Consider the following 16,349-nt stretch of genomic DNA (forward strand, 5'->3'; position numbering starts at 1 on the left):
TACAATGAGCCCAGGCACCCCTGCTGTCTTCCACAGCTCTGTAGGCACAGTATACCTTCTCGCACGTCATGCAACGCAATGCCGCAAGGCTACCTGGGCTTAAAGGAGGCAGAGCTGCTGACTGACCCTGTTCTTCCAGGCATTTTATTCCACGATGCCTGCTGCTGGAGCCCATTGCTCCACATACTATCACACTCAGGAGCATGAAACCCACCTGTGTGACATCAAACCCACTCAGATTTGGCAAAAATGACAAGGAGCTGGTTTTAATGCCAGTGGTGTCAAATGGTTAAGGCTTGGCTACCCAGCCCAGAGGGGTGATAAGGCCCCCCCCGCCCCCCATGTGCTCCCACCTGTGTGCTGGACTCCAGTGTGCCCTGAAGGACCTGCAGCTCCTGTCTGCTGGCAGCCAGCTCCCGCTTCAGCATCTCCAGCACCTCTGCCTGCTCCTGAGACTGCAGTAAGGGGAGAGGTTGTCACCACTGGTGCCCCATGGGGAGCCCCTCCTCATCTCTGGTGTGTTCCCTCATCCCTACTCACCTTCCTCTGTGCCTGCTCGCTCACCCGCTGGAAGGAGTCCTCCAGCTCCTTCTTTTCCTGCTCCACATCCCCCTGGGCCTGCCTGGCCACTGTAATCTGCTTGGTCACCTCTGCATTCTGGCAACATCAGACAATGAGATGAGCAGCCCCTGGTATCAGGGGGCACAGCTGGCAGAGGGGATGCTGGGGGGGCATTTGGGGAGCCCACCTTGCGCAGCAGGTCAGCGTGGTTCTGCACCAGCTCACTGTACTTCTCCTTCAGTTTGCTGTACCGCTGCTCATTGGCCTGTGCCCGTCCTGCCGCATACGCAGAGACACAGAGCTGAGCACCTGGGACCCCCTGCCCGGGACTCACCCTCACCCTAGCCCAGTGCTGGCACTCCCTGCTCACTCTCAATTTCCGTCAGGCTCCGCTGAGCCTTCTCCGTGTCCTCCCGCTGCTTCTTCAGCTCCTCCAGCTCTGTGCGCAGGAACTCACTCTCGTCCTCTGCCTGCTGCTTCAGGTGCTGCTGCTCAGCCAGCTCAGCCTCCAGCTCGCTGGCACGGCCCCGCAGCTGCACTGCACCCCGTGCGCTCTGCAGGGACGGGTGGGGGCTGATGGCGCTGTTCAGTGCCAGCCAGGACCATCTAATGCCCACTGGTATTATCCAATGCCCACCAGTGCTGTCCAGCAACGCCCCCATGGGTACCACCCGGCGGGCCCCCAGGTGCATCTGGGCAAAGCACAGGGATGCTGGGCAGTGGGGCTGAGCCCACCCCTCAACAGGGAGGCAGCCCCCTGGCACACCTGGGGACCCCCTGTATGGGGGAAGCCACTGGGAAGAGGGCAGAGCAGAGATGGGGTCACTGTCTCACCCACCCCAGGGACACAGCCACCAGCCTATGCAACATTCCCAGTGGGTCTTATCCTGACCACCTGATTGTCACCCACCTCAGCCTTGAAGTTTTCCAGCTCTTCTTTCAGGGCTGTGATCTCCCTGTAAAGCTGCTCAATTAGCCGGTCCCTGGGAAGGAGAGACAGGGGGTACAGCCTCAATGGCAGTGGGACACAGCCTGGGAGGGGAGGTGTCCCCTGTGTCACCATGGCTGCAATGCTATTCCAGGCAGGGAGCTCCTGGTACAATCTTGGCCATTCCGCAGCATTGCCAGGATTGCTTACTTGTCATCCTTGCTCATCCCGTTCTGGCTGTTGAAGTTGAAGGGGTCGCAGCTGAAGGAGCTGCCAAAGATGTCATCAAACTTGTTGTCAAACAGGCTCTGTGGGAAGAGTAGGACAGAGGTGGAGCGACCCCACCACCACTTGTTAGCTCTTGTCCCTCCATGTCCTGTGTCACTGCCAAGCCAGCCTGTGAGCTGCCTGGACACCGGGGCTGGTTCTCCCTCTGCTTCCAGGACACTGAATGTGATGAACTTGATGAACATGAAGCATCTATGGTCCATCCCCACATAACTCCTGGACGGAGAAGATCCCCAAAGCCATGTCACTGCATGTTCCTTCCCCTCCCCACTTAATGCCTGGAGGACAATCCTTGGTGAAGAAGAGGGTGAACACCTACAGGTCTCCATGGCAATGCTTGAAGCCAAACCTCTCCTTGCACATCACTGGAGGGCACCACACCACTGAGCAGCACTGGGAGAATTCAGGCTAGTTCAACCCTCTCAGCACCCAGACAGGACACCCAGCATGCAGATGGGCTACGCAGCACCCAGATGGGGCACCCAGCACTGACTCATCTTTCTTCAGTGACACTCCCCAGTTCCCGAGGCTATTCCCACTGTCTCAGCCCTCACTGCAGCATGGATTTGGAGAGATAACCCCGGGCTCAGAGCCAGAGAGCCCCCACTATCCTCACCTGTGAGGCTGCATCCATCTCCACCAGGTCTGCGATGGGCTCGCTGTCAGGCGAGGATGCCTCGGCAGGGATCACCACCACAGGGCTGATGTGCTCTGACAGTGCAGAGGCACGCAGGAAATTGGGAGGGCTCTGGGGAGGGAGGGGAGCAGGGCTGAGGGGGAGGACTGACACTGCTGCTGGGCTGAAGGCACAGTTGGTTGAAATCCCACCCTGGAGCTGAGCAGGCCATGCCTTGACCCGTGAGAATGGAACCAGGACCCACAGGGATGGAGTCAGGGTGCAGAGGAATAGAATCAGAACCCAATAGGACGGAACGAGGACCCACAGGGATGGATCTCAGCAAGGGCTATGGATCAGTGAGAGAGGGGATCCTGGCTTCCAGTCAGAGGGCAGCTCCATCCAGTTGGATGCCACCCAGTGAGGGATAAAAGAATGATCCTCAAGGCCAAGGAGTCCCATGCTGCCGCCAGATCTAAGAAGCTGCGTAAGGCAGCAAGAGGCTTTTTTGGGCCTTCTGCCAGTGCCCCTACTGCTGCCCCTGGGCATAGGGACAGGGAACATGGGGACTGCAGGATCTCACCTCTGGCAGCTGCGGGATCTGAATCAGCTGCTTGAAGTACTGCAGGTTGCTGGAGCGGTAGAAAAGCTCCTTGAGCCTGCAAGCGGCAGGGAATGGTTAGGTATAGCTCTTGTCCAACTTGGACAACCCCTTGCCTGGCTCCAGGTGGTGTCACTTGGCCACCATACTGGTCTGGAGGGGAAGGTGTTTTGTGCTGCCACTAAACTCAGGGCAGGTCCTGGAAGTCCTCTCACTGCTGAAGGGTCTATTCCATAAACTACAGGCCTGATGGGCAGGGAGAAGGACCTGGAACTTGAGCAATCTGGTCTAGTGGAAGGTGACCCTGCCCATAGCAGCGGGGTGTACCTGATGACCTTCAAAGGTCCCTTCCAACCTAAACCACTTCCTGCCTACCCAAAGTTTTCAGGAGCAGGGGGGCTTCCTGCCTGGAGCCAACACCCTCACCTTCAGTTCCTGCAGAAGCATCTTCCCCAGAGGCAGGGTACCTCCCTCCAGGACTTATAGTTTTGGGGAAGAGGGACAGTGCCCAGCTGCACCACTCCTAGCTCCCACTTCTCCCAGCTCCCACCTCTCCCAGCTCCCACCTCTCCCAGCTCCCACCTCTCCCAGTCAACCGAGCATCCCAGTCAGGATCTTGGCACTGTTGATCCCTGTCCCAAAGTTAGTCCCAGTGTGGTCAGAGCACAGCCAGCCCTGCTTCTGCTCTTTGCAGTCTGTGACCTTGAATCAAGCTGTCCCTCAGTACCATGACATCCTCCCCTGGCAACATGACATCCCCTCCCTGCTCTCAGTGGCCAGTTTTTGTTTTAGTTGTTCTAAATAATCACCTACCAGAGATCACAGCACATCCCTGCTCACTAATTTTTAAGCTCAGTGCCTTGAGAACACTCCCAGTGCACCAGTGCTTTGGGTCTGGGCACTTACTTCCGGAACTGCTCCAGGAAGCGATCTCGGTGGCCCTGAAGCGTATCTGCCGGCAGACCTGGAAGACAGTAAGTAAAATGTCAGTAGGTGACTTCATGGATCAGGGAACAACCAACCAGCACAGCTATGTGGAAATGGCTCTTTCCCAGAGATGGCCACCCTCCTCTGGGGGTCTGAATACACCAGGCAATGTCCTGCTGCAGGAGGGGATCACACCCCACACCCCCCCACCCTGGGCAGGGAGAAGTGTGGGCTAGTGGCTGCCACAATTCCAGATCCTGAAGGATGTGGGTTTTGCACCTCCTTGCCATGGTGAGCCCCTTCACCCCCCAAAAGGAGTTGGGGAAGAGGTGGTGGTGAACAGCCCAGGCTGAGATGGGTGGTGGCCCCAGTGCCTCCCTGTGTGTCCCCCCCCATCAAAGGCAGTGGTGCTGGGGACACGCACAGGAGTGGAGCTTGAAGAGCAGCTTGACGGTGTAGTCGTAGAGGTGGCTGCAGTCCAGGATCACCTGGATAAGTGGGGCCAGACGGCACTGCCCTGCTGCTGTCACTGACACTGAGCGTGACATGTCCAGGGAGCTGAACACTGCAGGGAAGGAGCGCAGGATCAGATTAGTCAGCACGCAGCATCGGAGGGTGCCATACTGCGTCTGCCGAATCCACAGATGTCATCCAGAGCAAGATACCCACTGGCCCTTGGGGACACAGCCTGCTGCCCTGCAGCTGTTTGTGACCTCAGCAGGAGGGGAAATTCCCACCCAGGTCTCCCACCCAAGCCTGGGAACACTCCAGGAGGGCACTGTAGCCCTCCAACGAGGACTGAGCCCCAGCCATGTCCTGGGCAGAGCTGACACATGACCCCTGTGTTCTGCCTGTCACTGTTGCCCCACTGGCCACTAGAGTGTGCTTGGTGTGCCAGGGAGAAGATGCTCCAAAACCAGCTTGGAGCAGCTGATCATCTCATTCCAACACCTTCCACTAGACCAGGGTGCTCCAAGCTCTATCGAACCTGGCCTGGAACACCTGCAGGGATGGAGTGGCCACAGCTCCTCTAGGCACTCTGTGCCAGGGCCTCACCACCCTCACAACCAAGAATTTCTTCCCAATTTTCCACCCAGCCCCACCCTCTGGCAGCGGGAATCCATTCCCCCTTGTCCTGTCACTCCAGGATCTTGCCCAAAGTCCCCTTCTGGTGCTCTTGGAGCCCCTTTAGGCACTGGAAGGAGCTCTAAGGTCTTCCTGGAGCCTTCTGTTGTCCAGCTGAACATCCCCAGCTCTCCCAGCCTGTGTCCAGAGCAGAGGGGCTCCAGCCCTCAGAGCATCTCTGTGGCCTCCTCTGGATTTGCTCCAGTAGCCCCATGTCCTTGATGTGCTGGGACACCAGGCCTGGAAGCAGCTCTGCAGGTGGGCTCTTACCAAAAGTGGGGCAGAGGGGCAGAATCATCCCCTCACCTGCTGCCCATGCTGGGGCAGCAGGGCATGGGGGGTTTTGGAGCACACATGACTGGGGCATGTTGAACTCCTCATCCTCCAGGATCCCCAAGTCCTTCCTGGCAGGGCTGCTCTCCATCCCTTCATCCTCCAGCCTGGATTGATACCAGGGGTTGCCCTGACCCAGGTGCAGCACCTTCCACTTTGCCTTGTTGAACCATAGTTCAACAAGTGAAGTGCCCATTGAAGAGCTAAGCTGTGGTGCCCACAGCCAACATCCCCTGTCAGAGTCTCCTCCAACTTGGATCAGCCCCACAGACGGCTGGACTCTGGCATATCTTTCACTCCACTGTGTCTCAGAGTAATGCAGGGCTTCACCTGTCTGGAAGAGGTTCAGTTCACACTCCAGGTAGTCAAACATCTCCACCGTCATCTGAAAACTAGGAAACAGGGTTAAGGATGATTGGGAACTGGCCCCAAGGACACCCATGAGAAAGGATCCTGTCCCTGCTTGGTCATGTGGCCAGTGGGGTTGGGCAGATCGTGCCACCCATCTGCACCCACCCCCTTCCTGACCTTCCCCTGCCCCACACTCACAAGTTATTGACATCGTTCTCCCCAGCCTCATCAAGCTGCCGGTCGGACATCTGCAGATTTCCAGGGAATCGGGGATTCTGTGGGGAAAACAGGAGTCAGGAAAGGGTTCCAGATGATCTCCTGGTCTGGCCACAGCTCTGGGAGCACTGGGGCTGTGATCCTGCAGCCTCAAAGTCAGCTCTTGGATGAGCCAGGGGAGTGATGTGGGGGAAAAAGGAGGTAGCCACAGGGCCTCGGAACCCTCAGTGATCACAGCATCCCTAATCCACAGCATCTGTTCTCTTTCCAGCAAGAAAAGCTGATTCTTCCTGGACTGAGAAACCTGCCAAGCAGGGAGGAGATAGTGCTGCCAGCAGAGAGCTGGACAGGATGGAGTGATATCTGCCCCAGGGGGTACCTGCCCTGGTATTTTGGGGAAAGTCACATCACACTTCCAAAACAGGGTGATGGGCACAGAAAACGCCTCTTTCCAGCAGTTTTTCCCCATTTCCCCATCTAGGATAGCTGGGGAAGAAAGGGGTGTGTGTGTCTTCTACTACTTGTAGCCCACCAACTCCCAGTCCGGCCTAAGGGCCACCAGGAATCCTGCCACCCCCAAAGCATTGGTCCTTGGGCCATTTTTGATGGCCACTAGCAGCTTTGGATGTTTCATGGAGGCAGCAGGATGGCCATGCTGGTCCCTTGCTGTCACCCCAGTGCCCACCCCTTGCTACAGCCCTGGGGACAGGGGGTGCTTACCTTGGTGTGAAATTCCATCTTGGTTCTCAGCAGTTTGAGGTAGATGCTGCAGAGCTGACCATAGCCCTCACTCAGGTGGCCCTGTGGGGACCCGAAAAAGCTGTTGAGATCCAAGGCAGGCTGTGGAAAAGCCTTTTTCTGCTGCAGAATGATTGACCCCTCCCTTATCTCCCCAAAACTACAGCCAAACCTTCCTTGCTGGCAGCTGGATGCAGGCTGGCTGTACTGAAGGGATTTGGTCAGACCTTCTCATCACCTTCTCTGCATGTTTCAATGCTTCATTTGACTGTCAGAGCCAAGTTTTTACTGGGTTTTGCCATAAAACAGGAAGGAGGCGTTTGATTTTGGTGGAAGGGAACACAGAATGCAACTGAAACCCAGTGCAGGTAGGTGATGACAGCCACAGGTCAGCCACGGCAGTGCTCTGCTTCCTGGGAGAGGGAACTCCCCAAGCCTACACTCCCCAGCCAGGCCAAGGCACCCCTGGAGTCTCCCCTCATGGCTGGCAGGGTTGGTCACTTACCCACATCCTGCTCATGTCGCTCAGCTCATTCTTGTATCGCATGGAGTCTTTCAGAACCTGGAGGAATGATGGTGACAATCAGTATGCAGACCACCAGGACATGGTGTTCCATACTTGAAACCAGGAACTAGGTGACAAATGGGAGGTCTCGACACATTCCCAACCCTTTACTGCCACCACCAGCTCTGGGTGCTTCTGCTTCTCCAAGGAGGATCCTTGCTGATGGCTCCTGCACCAATGCCATTGCCAGGCGCTGAGCAGTTTCCTCTGGCACTGGCACTGCTGTTGGTACTGGGGTTTGAGGCACATGGGGCTTTGGGCAGAGCAGCACCAGGAGGGCTCTGGCACCCAGGATTGACTTGCTGGAGGGCACTGACCTTTTGGGAGAGCTCCAGCACTGGGGTCCACATAGGTTTGACTCCCACGAGGGCACCAACCCTCCAGGAGGGCTCCAGCTCCAGGCCCTACTCAGGACCAACCCCTAGGAGGCCAATGACCCTCTGGGAGGACTCCAGCCCCCACCTCAGGACTGGCCCCCCAGAAGGACACTGACCCTCCAGCATTTCCCATCACCTGGTACAGCCCTGCAGGGGAAATGATTTGGCCCCAAGCTGAGCTTTGAGCACTCACATTGGAATGTCCGTCCCGGAGGAGCTTGTGGAAGACATGGCAGAACTTCCAGCAGAGCACAGCATTTCCAGACAGCGGTAGCCGGTTCACCACTGACCAGAAGGTCTGTGCTCCCTTCTCATGGTGAGTGCCCAGGATGCATGGTGCTGCTGGTCAAGGAAACACTCCTCTGCCTTTCGGTGATGGAGAATGGCCACCCAAAGACAGCTGCACCCACAGAGCCCAAGGGGGACAGGAGGCCCGGCCACCACAGGAGCTAATGATGCCCAGCCCAGGCACACGCTGTCCTCAAAGTGGCACAAGCGGACCCTCTCCCTGCCAGCCCCGCCCTGGGAGCACCAATGGCACATGCAAGGCTGGCGTTGTGCCTCCGCTGAGCCTTCCCAGGTGCCTGGCTGGGATGCTGGGGATCCACTTTTGGTGGCAGTGTCCCAACCTGCTGTGGGCACCTTCCCCTCCTGCCTTCTCCTGGGATGGCAGTGCTAGGAGCACCAGCCTGGGCACCTATCAATATTCAAAGGCTGTGACAGCAGAAGCAGGGACCCTGTGCCATGCTGGAAAAATATCCAATGTTGCTAATAGCCCCCACCCTCCCCAGCATGCTGGGCACCTCTCCTCACACACCCTCTTGATGCTGCTGCCCCTTTTCCAGGCAGCCCCAGCCCTGCTCCCATATTCCTTGTCCCACGGCCAGCTTTGAGAAGGATATTCCTGGCGTGTTTCTCCTTGACAGCCACTTCCTGCGCATTAATGGCCTTATTGATGCTGACAGTCTGCAAGAGAGAAGGGATAGGAGGGTGAGATGGGAAAGGTTGAGGCTCCCTCATGGTCTCCCCCCTTGCTCACTGAGACCCTCTGGGTCTGCAGTGGCTGGGTCCCATCCAGGTCCCCCCTGGATGCCTTTCTGGGATGCAGGTGGCATCCACCAGGTTCATCTGCTGCCAGGTCTCATTTACTCAGGATAAAAATGAAGCAATTAAAGCAGTGGCCACAAAGAAGCCTCTGCTGCCCTCAGAGTGGTGGGACAGGCAGAGGGAAGGCAAATCCCTCCCCTGCCCCTGGATTGTGGGCAGCAGCTGTTGGCTCCCACTTTTGGGGGTGCTGAATGGGGAGGACAATTTGAGGGGCACCAAAAATTGGGCAGCTGGATGGCAAGACCACTGCCAGGGCTGCCTGGCAAGGTTCTGGATTAGAGGGACAGGAGTGGAACTCACAGGCAGGACTTGCCATGCACGTGTTGAGGACCTTGGAGAGTCCACACTGAGGAGCCTGGGCACAGGCAGTCACCATTTATCCTATGGAAGGCAGTGGCAGCCACTGGAAGCATTTTGCAGGCAGGATTTTTAACTCTACCCCATTTTTGATCATTCATGGGGACACAAAGATGCCAGCTCAGGGTCCTACTCTCCCCAAGCTCTCACACCACCAAGTGCTTCCTTGGCACCTGCTCTGTGAACATCCCACTGCCAAGGGAAGGAAGCATCTGGCTCAGCACTGTCAGAAGTAGCTCATTACTGATATAAACCAATTAAAGGCGTGAGATTAAATTTAATGCTTTTCTCACTACAATCCTTGCTGCAGCCCTGCTTCCTGGCCCTCTCTGAGGTGGCCCCACATGGCTTCATCTCTACAGACCCTCGTGAGTCTGTGCTGAGTGGGGCTGGAGGGGCCCACATGAGCCCCAAATGTAGTGGAGTACAACCCAAATCCCCCAGGAAGTCCCTCTGCCACCAAAACACGTGCCAGCTAGAGTGGGAATGATGATGGCCTGAGGGATACAAGACCCTACCCACAGCTGCACCCCCAGCACAGAGCCAAGCAGCCCCTTAGCTGAAACTGTGTCCAGATGTCCCAGTATGAGCCAGTTCTGCTGCAGGGATGCCACTGTTCTGTGGTGTCCGCAGCCCCATCCCTATTGGCTCTGGGTGGTGACCATGCAGGTGACCAGTAAGGACCACGGAGGTGACATGGGAGGTTATGAGCAAGATGCAGGGGGCTCATTTTGAGGTGTCAGGGGACCTGAGTTGCCAGTTGCAAGACACCCATCCCAGGCACACAGAGCAGAACCTGGATCTCAGCTTGGTTTTTTAAGGAGAGCTGAAAGGAAAACCAGCAGTGGAGAGACCTATCCATCCCTTCCTGAGGGCCTGGATAAAGGCAACAGGTTCCCAGTACATGAGGAAAAGAGCGAGTCACCTCTGCAGCTCTGCCTGTCCCAGCAGCCACAGCCCCTTGCAAGGAAAACCAAAAAATTAAATTCAGCATTAAAAAAGTGCTTGGGAAGGTGCCTCTGCCAATCGGGAGAGGAATGCCCATGCCCTAGAGGCTTGGAGCAGGATGCCTGCATCCCAACAGCTGTGACAGGTGCCATGGATCCAGCTCCAGGCAGCTCATCCCCATCCAAAACCCCAGCCTGCAGCCCCAAAGCCCCCAAGACTGTCAGGACAGTTGTGATGAACCAGCTGGCACAGTGAGGAGTGCCGGAATCAGCATTTAAATGCACATTACACCTCAGAATGGAGTCCTGAACCACAAGGAACAAGCCAAATGCAAAGCCAGAGTTGGGGAGCAGAAGCTCATAGCCAGAGGTGAGATGTAGGCAGCACTCTCCTGAAGCCACTCCTGCTGTCCCTGAACGACCAGAACTGGGGCGGTCCCCGGAGGGAAGCAGTGCTGCGTTCCTGGGAAAGCTGGAAGTGGAACTCCTAGTTTAACTGCTCTTTTGTGCCAGCTTTTCCCAGCAAAGCAAGGACACTTTTTTCCAACCAAGGAAGCCCCAGTGACCTCCCAGAGTGAGAAGACACAGTGGGAGGGTGACAGGGGCTGACAGCCCCTGGTTCCAGGCAGGGACCAGCTGGAACTTCCATCCCCAAGTTCCTCAACTCCATTTGAAGCACATACATCTGTCTGGAAGGCGGCAAGGTTTCCGAGGAAAAGCTGTATTTCACTTTCCTGTACTTATGGACACCCCACTTGATCTGTTGATGCAGATCAACATTGCATCCCCAGGAGCGCAAGGCAGGGGTCCCATCCTGGGAGCCAATTGGGACATGCCCAAATTGACATATCAGTGTCTCTGGCAGCACTAACATCAGCAAACTGGAGGAGCACAGAGCAGCAGCAGAAGACCAAGGCTGGAACTGTCACCTCCGGGAGACAAGTGAGGTCAGGGAGGGTGATTTGGCTGCAAAATTGGGTCAGAACGGAGGGAAATTTGGGGCTGCCTAGACAGTAAGCCCAGACCCCTCCCCCACAGAGGGTCTTTCACCCTGACTCAGAGATGCCATTTCCCACCACCATCCCACACCTGCAGTTGCTGGAATTTAATTATGAGCTTCCAACCTATGAGCGTGACTTCTGACCCACCAGGGCACATCTGGGCAGCACTGCTGGGCCCACTCTGGTTCCATGAACAGGGCAGGGGACATCAGGGACATGGGGCAGCCCCATACCCCAACCTGCTGCTGGGACAGGAAACCCTGGAGTTTCCTCTTGTGCAACAGGTCAGGTGGGAAGCAGGAAAGTCCAGAGGGGTCCATTGCATAAAGACAGGTGTGAGGGTGGCACTGCCATCCAGCCAACCTGGTAGAGCCACAGCGCTAGAATGTGGGACTGAGTTCAGTGGGGAAGGACTTGGGACAGGGCTGCACATGGGGCTCTGCCAGGCTGGGGAGTGGCTCCATGGGTGCAGCAAGGGCTGGGAAGGCTGCAAGCACTGTTAGCTATCCAAGTGCCAATTGAGCAGGGTGAGGAAACCTCACCAGCGTGTGCATGGAAAAGCACAGGCCATTTGGGAGAGGAGCAGTCTGGGAACTATCTATCCCTGAGTAATGGGATCTTTCCAATTGTCTTTTTCTCCCTCTGCAACATCAAGGAGACTCCCAGAAACCTGTGGAAGTTCTACTGCCCATAGCTTGACAGTCACCACAGCTATGTCCAGTGGGAATTCCCAACCCCTGATCCAGCCCAGCCTTTCTCACAAGGAGATCCCACAGCAAGGCAGAGACAACAACAGCTCCACACTGGGGTGACCCATGGACCAGGTCTCATGTCACCTCTCCGGGCATGAGTCTGTAGGCTCCAGACAGAGGAGCCCAAAACTGCATGGAGGAAAAGGGTTGGGATGACGGAGGGTTTCGGAGCCGACACACACTTCCCTCTGCCACACATATCCTCACTCCCCACCAGTTCTCCCCAGATCACACTCTCACTCTCTGAATGCAAAATTTCCCGTTTGGAGGCAAAGAGCCAAGCTTGGCTCAGGAGCAGCACAATGCCTTCCCGCTTTTTTCATTTCTAAAAGGAAACAAGCGTTGATTAAAGGCTCCAGAGCTACGCAAATTATTTGGAGAAATTGAGTAAGTTGCAGTGCAAATCCTCTTAGTAATGCTCCCTCATTTCTCCTTAATTCCTTTCTATAAATGGAGAGCTAGGATGGAGCGTACCTCTGGAAAACCTCTCACAAGCCCTGCAGACGCAAGAGCTTTGGAGAAGGGAGTGAGCAGGAAGACTTGACTACAACAAGCCCGGAAAAAAAAATCCATGGGCTTGATTAAAATGCAAATCCCAGTAAAGCAAAGCTTGGCTCAGGCCCTGGAGGTGTGCAGGACATGGGCGGCAGGCAAGCTCTTCTAAGGGCACATCTCTCTTTAAACATCACCCACTTCCAGCAGCTAATGTCAAATCCCAGCCTCGATGGGCCTCAGGGAATGGTTTTGTCCAGCAAAATCCTGGAACAAAGCCAGCTGGGTAACACCTGGGGTGGTCAATGCTTCACTGAGGACTAGTGAGAGCTCCTGGGGGTAGCTGGGGTGTCTGCAGCCCCTCCATGCTGGGCACCTATGGCTGACAGCAGCAGCAGAAGCAGGAAACAAGCCTAGCTTTGTGCCTGCCCACAGCTGGAGGAAAAGGGAGGGCAGAAGGGGAAGAAAGCAATGCCAGCAGGCCTGGCTGGCCACATGGGATGTAAAACCCAGGGATATATTTCTACGTGTTGGACAGGAGGATGTTTAACCTGTCTTTCTGCTCAGTCCCATAGGCTGCCTGGGAGCAGGGAGTCAGGAGATGTAGAAAGTACTTTCCCGTGACTTAATCCAGGCTATTTGGCTCCATCTGCTGCTGAATCTATGAATTTGGAATGCAAGTGCTCCTGTCCTGGCTGACTACATCCTGGAGCTGCTCTGGGGGTGAAGCTCCTTGTCCAGGCTGTGTGAGCATATCCCAAAAGATGCTGCCGCTCTTCTCACCTCCTGCTCCTTCCAGATGAGAATGGTTCCCAAAATTACACAAGTCTTAGATTTCCCACTGCTTGGGCCATAAAAACAACCATTTTCCCCAAACAAACGACATATTCCAGTGACGGAGACCCCAAAACCTCACTGCATCCATCAGAGTCACTCCCAGTGGTGGTGGCGGCTTTAGATGTCCCTCTCCAGGAGGAGATGCTGATGCCACCAGCTCAGATAACAGCAGGAGGAGGACCAAGGTAACCAGAGACATGCCTGAACCCCAAGTGATACCAGTGCAGGTGTTTGGGGTCAGCTTGTCCCACAGCCCGCACATGGAACACCCCAAAACAGAGCCATAGGGAAGATGGCAACAGGCTTTGTGAGCCATGCTGGAATCCAATGCCATCACCATGATGCTCTTCTTGGCAGAGATCTTGCTCTGGCATTGCTGCCTCCAGGTCTGCTCTCCTGAGGCCAGGAGGATGATGATTTCAGATCGATGACAAGGCTCCTCCAGCCCCTCTTGCACTCAGCAATGCCCGATAGAGGAGTGTTATGGAGCTCTTCCAGCACAAGTAGGGTTTACAGGGAAAAAAAACACCTGGCCCAGGAAAAGGAGTGGTGGTGTGAGGTTCAGAAGTCTCTGACCACAAGGAGACATGCGAGGCTGGAAGCTGACACCCAAGTCCTAGCATGCCTTAGCCTTGAGAGCCATCATGCTGTTATCCCAGTAGGGAAACCAAAAAAAGTTGTAGGATGTCCATTTGGGGTGTGCCTGGACAGCCCACTCCACTCCACCAGCTCCCAGCTCCTCCTGAGGGTAGCTGGTAGCTCCTAAGGGCAGAGGTTGGGATCCACAGGAGGATGCATCCATGAGCTGTGTGTGCAAGGACTTGACCCACTGCTGGCTCTTCCAGAGCCTCCAGTGAAAATCCCAAGTTCCACATCATCAGCGGTAGGATGAGACATTGCGCTCCAATTGCTCCTACACCTTTGAGGCAAAGGAAAGAAGGAAGACAACCAGCCATCCAATCTATGGTGAGTCCCAAGGGCTCCAGTGAGACTCAATGCCAGCAGGGCAGAGCTGGAATGATCCCATGAAGGGTTTAGCTCCCAGAAACAAGACTCCACCACAGTGAACACACAACTGCCCACCACAAGGAACCAGCACCTGGAGTGCTGGGCAACTGGATTCCTCCAGCCATAACGACTTAGGTAGTCTAATTTCTTGGACATGGAATTTTTAAATCCAGTTTAAGGAATGTGGACTTTTCCAATACACAAATAAACCTTAGGGGAAAAAAAGGATGGTAAGAAGCAATTTTGGGGAGAACAGCTGGCAAAAAGCAAGGCTACAAAATCCAGACCTCACAGGAACCAACTGGAGAAGCTGACACTGTAAAGTTCAGTGCCCAGGCTGCTGCTGCCCAGAACTTCTGACCCCAGAGCACAAGCAGAGCCCATCACAAGGGGCTGGATCCGAGGAGAGGCAGAAATCCAGGGGGGAACCCAGGATCCGCATCCCTCCATTAAAACATGCACAACCCTCTATTAAAGCACGCTCATTACACTTCTCACTTAATTACTGCTCAGGGCACTCCATCAATCCTGCCCCATGTGCCCAGCTGTTTCTGCCATGGCTGGAGCCTTTCCCATGAGCTGCCCCGATAGCCAGGCTTTTAATTTTAAATGGGGATTTTATGCAAGGATAATCTCTTCCAGCAATGGTGGTTTCTGTCTTGGGAGGGAGTGGGGCTGTGTCTGACAGGGTCAGCAGTCCAGGAAGGTCTTTAAATTTTTTATTAAAACATTCCTGAAACATTCCCGGTCATGCTGACCGGAGTCTTCTGCTTCCCAGAAGCTGCAAATATTTGGGCATTTTTTGGAACAGGAAGAGATAAAGGAGTGAGGACAGAAGATTTGGGGAGCAGATGCAAGGAGCTCATCCAGATGTGCCCTTCTATGATCAGCTGCCATCCACGACCCACCTTTCTTGGGAAGCGTCATCCCAGCGGGAACACAGCAGTGTTTATTGCCCTAGCAAGATATTCCCAAATCAAGCTCAGATCTAGTGTTGGTGGAAATTGTTCTTTGCAATTCTTCTGGGTGAGTAGCAACTCCCGGGAGCAGGATGGGGCACGCCTCTCCCGTTATCCCCCCAGGATGTCTGGATCCTGCAATGGTGCCAAGAGCAGCCACAACCACTTGGGCTCAACGCTGCATCTGAGGGACCGGCTGGAGCACCGGGAAAAGCCAAATCCCTCTTTCCAGGTGAGCAGCGCAGGGGTGAACACGCTCCCTGTAGGAACAGTCGCTAAAGACCCTTCTTGTTTCCATTCCTTCTACCTGGGCGACGGGCAGTCCCCACGGGCCGGAGGAGATGTGACAGCACTGGGCACGGGGACACAGGTGCATGGAGATAAAGGTATGTGGGGACACAAGTGCTCATGGGGACACGGCAATCTGGATGCATAGGGACATGAGTCCTCGTGGAGACACGGCTGCGTAGGGACACCAACGCTCGTGGGGACACGGGTACTCGTGGCACGGCCTGAACCCGGCCGAGCCGGGGACTGGGGGAAGACGACCCGCACGGGCGTGTGGGAGCGAGCCCGCCCCGGCCGCAGCCGCACGGGGAGCTCCGCATCACCACAGAGACGAGCCTCCACACCCGCTGTCGGGTCCCGCCGCCACACGAACCATGCCCGCTCCCCGCGATGTTCCTCCGGGAACCGCCGGTATCGAGGGTAACGAACTTCCCCGGGATGGAGTTTCCCTAGATGCGAACCCTGATTCCAGAAATGAGCCCGGGAGGGACGCGAGGGTCCCCGGGGGGGTGGCCGTGGCCGCGCACTTACCACCTTGCCCAGCTCCATGGTGGGGGCTCGGGGCGCCGGGTGCGGGCTCAGCGCGGTGCGGCGGCGGCGCCCATGGCGGCGACCCCGCGGGGCGGCGGCGCTGGAAGGTTCTGCCGGGCAGCGGCGGCGGAGCGGGGCGGCGTGGGAGGGGACGGGACGGCAGCGGGGCCGGGGTGAGGGGGGTGAGAAGCGGGCGCCGAGCGCGCTCCCGCGAGGGGCGGCACGGCCGGGGCCAGGGGCGCGGCCGCGGCTCTCGGCCGGAATAACAAAGGAGCCCTCGGGGGGCGGGCGCGGAGGGCGGCACGCCCGGGGGGCGTCCCGCAGAACCGCCCGCCCACCCCCGCCGCGCCCCCGCGCCCGCTTCGGGGCAGCGGCAAGGGGCGGGGGGAATGGCCGGACCCCTCGGCGCAGGCGCCCCAGCCCTCCTGCCCTGCTTCATCTCCG

General features: G+C 56.5%; 1 protein-coding gene across 4 annotated transcripts in view; it reads right to left on the bottom strand.

Moving 5' to 3' along the window:
- Nucleotides 1-16,349, bottom strand: part of POM121 (POM121 transmembrane nucleoporin) — a 58,652-nt gene that overhangs the window by 20,938 nt on the left and 21,365 nt on the right. For 2 of the 4 annotated variants that reach the window (XM_066202247.1, XM_066202245.1), the window contains exons 2-17: nt 8,529-8,592; nt 7,820-7,962; nt 7,190-7,246; nt 6,667-6,747; nt 5,929-6,005; nt 5,710-5,771; nt 4,346-4,486; nt 3,901-3,958; nt 2,977-3,052; nt 2,394-2,525; nt 1,700-1,797; nt 1,472-1,544; nt 932-1,115; nt 749-837; nt 541-657; nt 354-455 (exon numbers count right to left, since the gene is read on the bottom strand). In XM_066202247.1, coding sequence (XP_066058344.1) covers nt 354-455; nt 541-657; nt 749-837; nt 932-1,115; nt 1,472-1,544; nt 1,700-1,797; nt 2,394-2,525; nt 2,977-3,052; nt 3,901-3,958; nt 4,346-4,486; nt 5,710-5,771; nt 5,929-6,005; nt 6,667-6,747; nt 7,190-7,246; nt 7,820-7,962; nt 8,529-8,592 — 1,554 coding nt within the window. Of the gene's footprint in view, nt 1-353; nt 456-540; nt 658-748; nt 838-931; nt 1,116-1,471; nt 1,545-1,699; nt 1,798-2,393; nt 2,526-2,976; nt 3,053-3,900; nt 3,959-4,345; nt 4,487-5,709; nt 5,772-5,928; nt 6,006-6,666; nt 6,748-7,189; nt 7,247-7,819; nt 7,963-8,528; nt 8,593-15,905; nt 16,125-16,349 lie in introns of those variants that run through there. The other 2 variants (XM_066202246.1, XM_066202242.1) reach the window with 2 other exon arrangements.

This window comes from Chamaea fasciata, unplaced genomic scaffold (genome assembly GCF_029207755.1).
Source record: "Chamaea fasciata isolate MVZ Bird 193981 ecotype frontalis unplaced genomic scaffold, bChaFas1.0.hap1 SCAF_21, whole genome shotgun sequence".
NCBI lineage: Eukaryota > Metazoa > Chordata > Aves > Passeriformes > Sylviidae > Chamaea > Chamaea fasciata.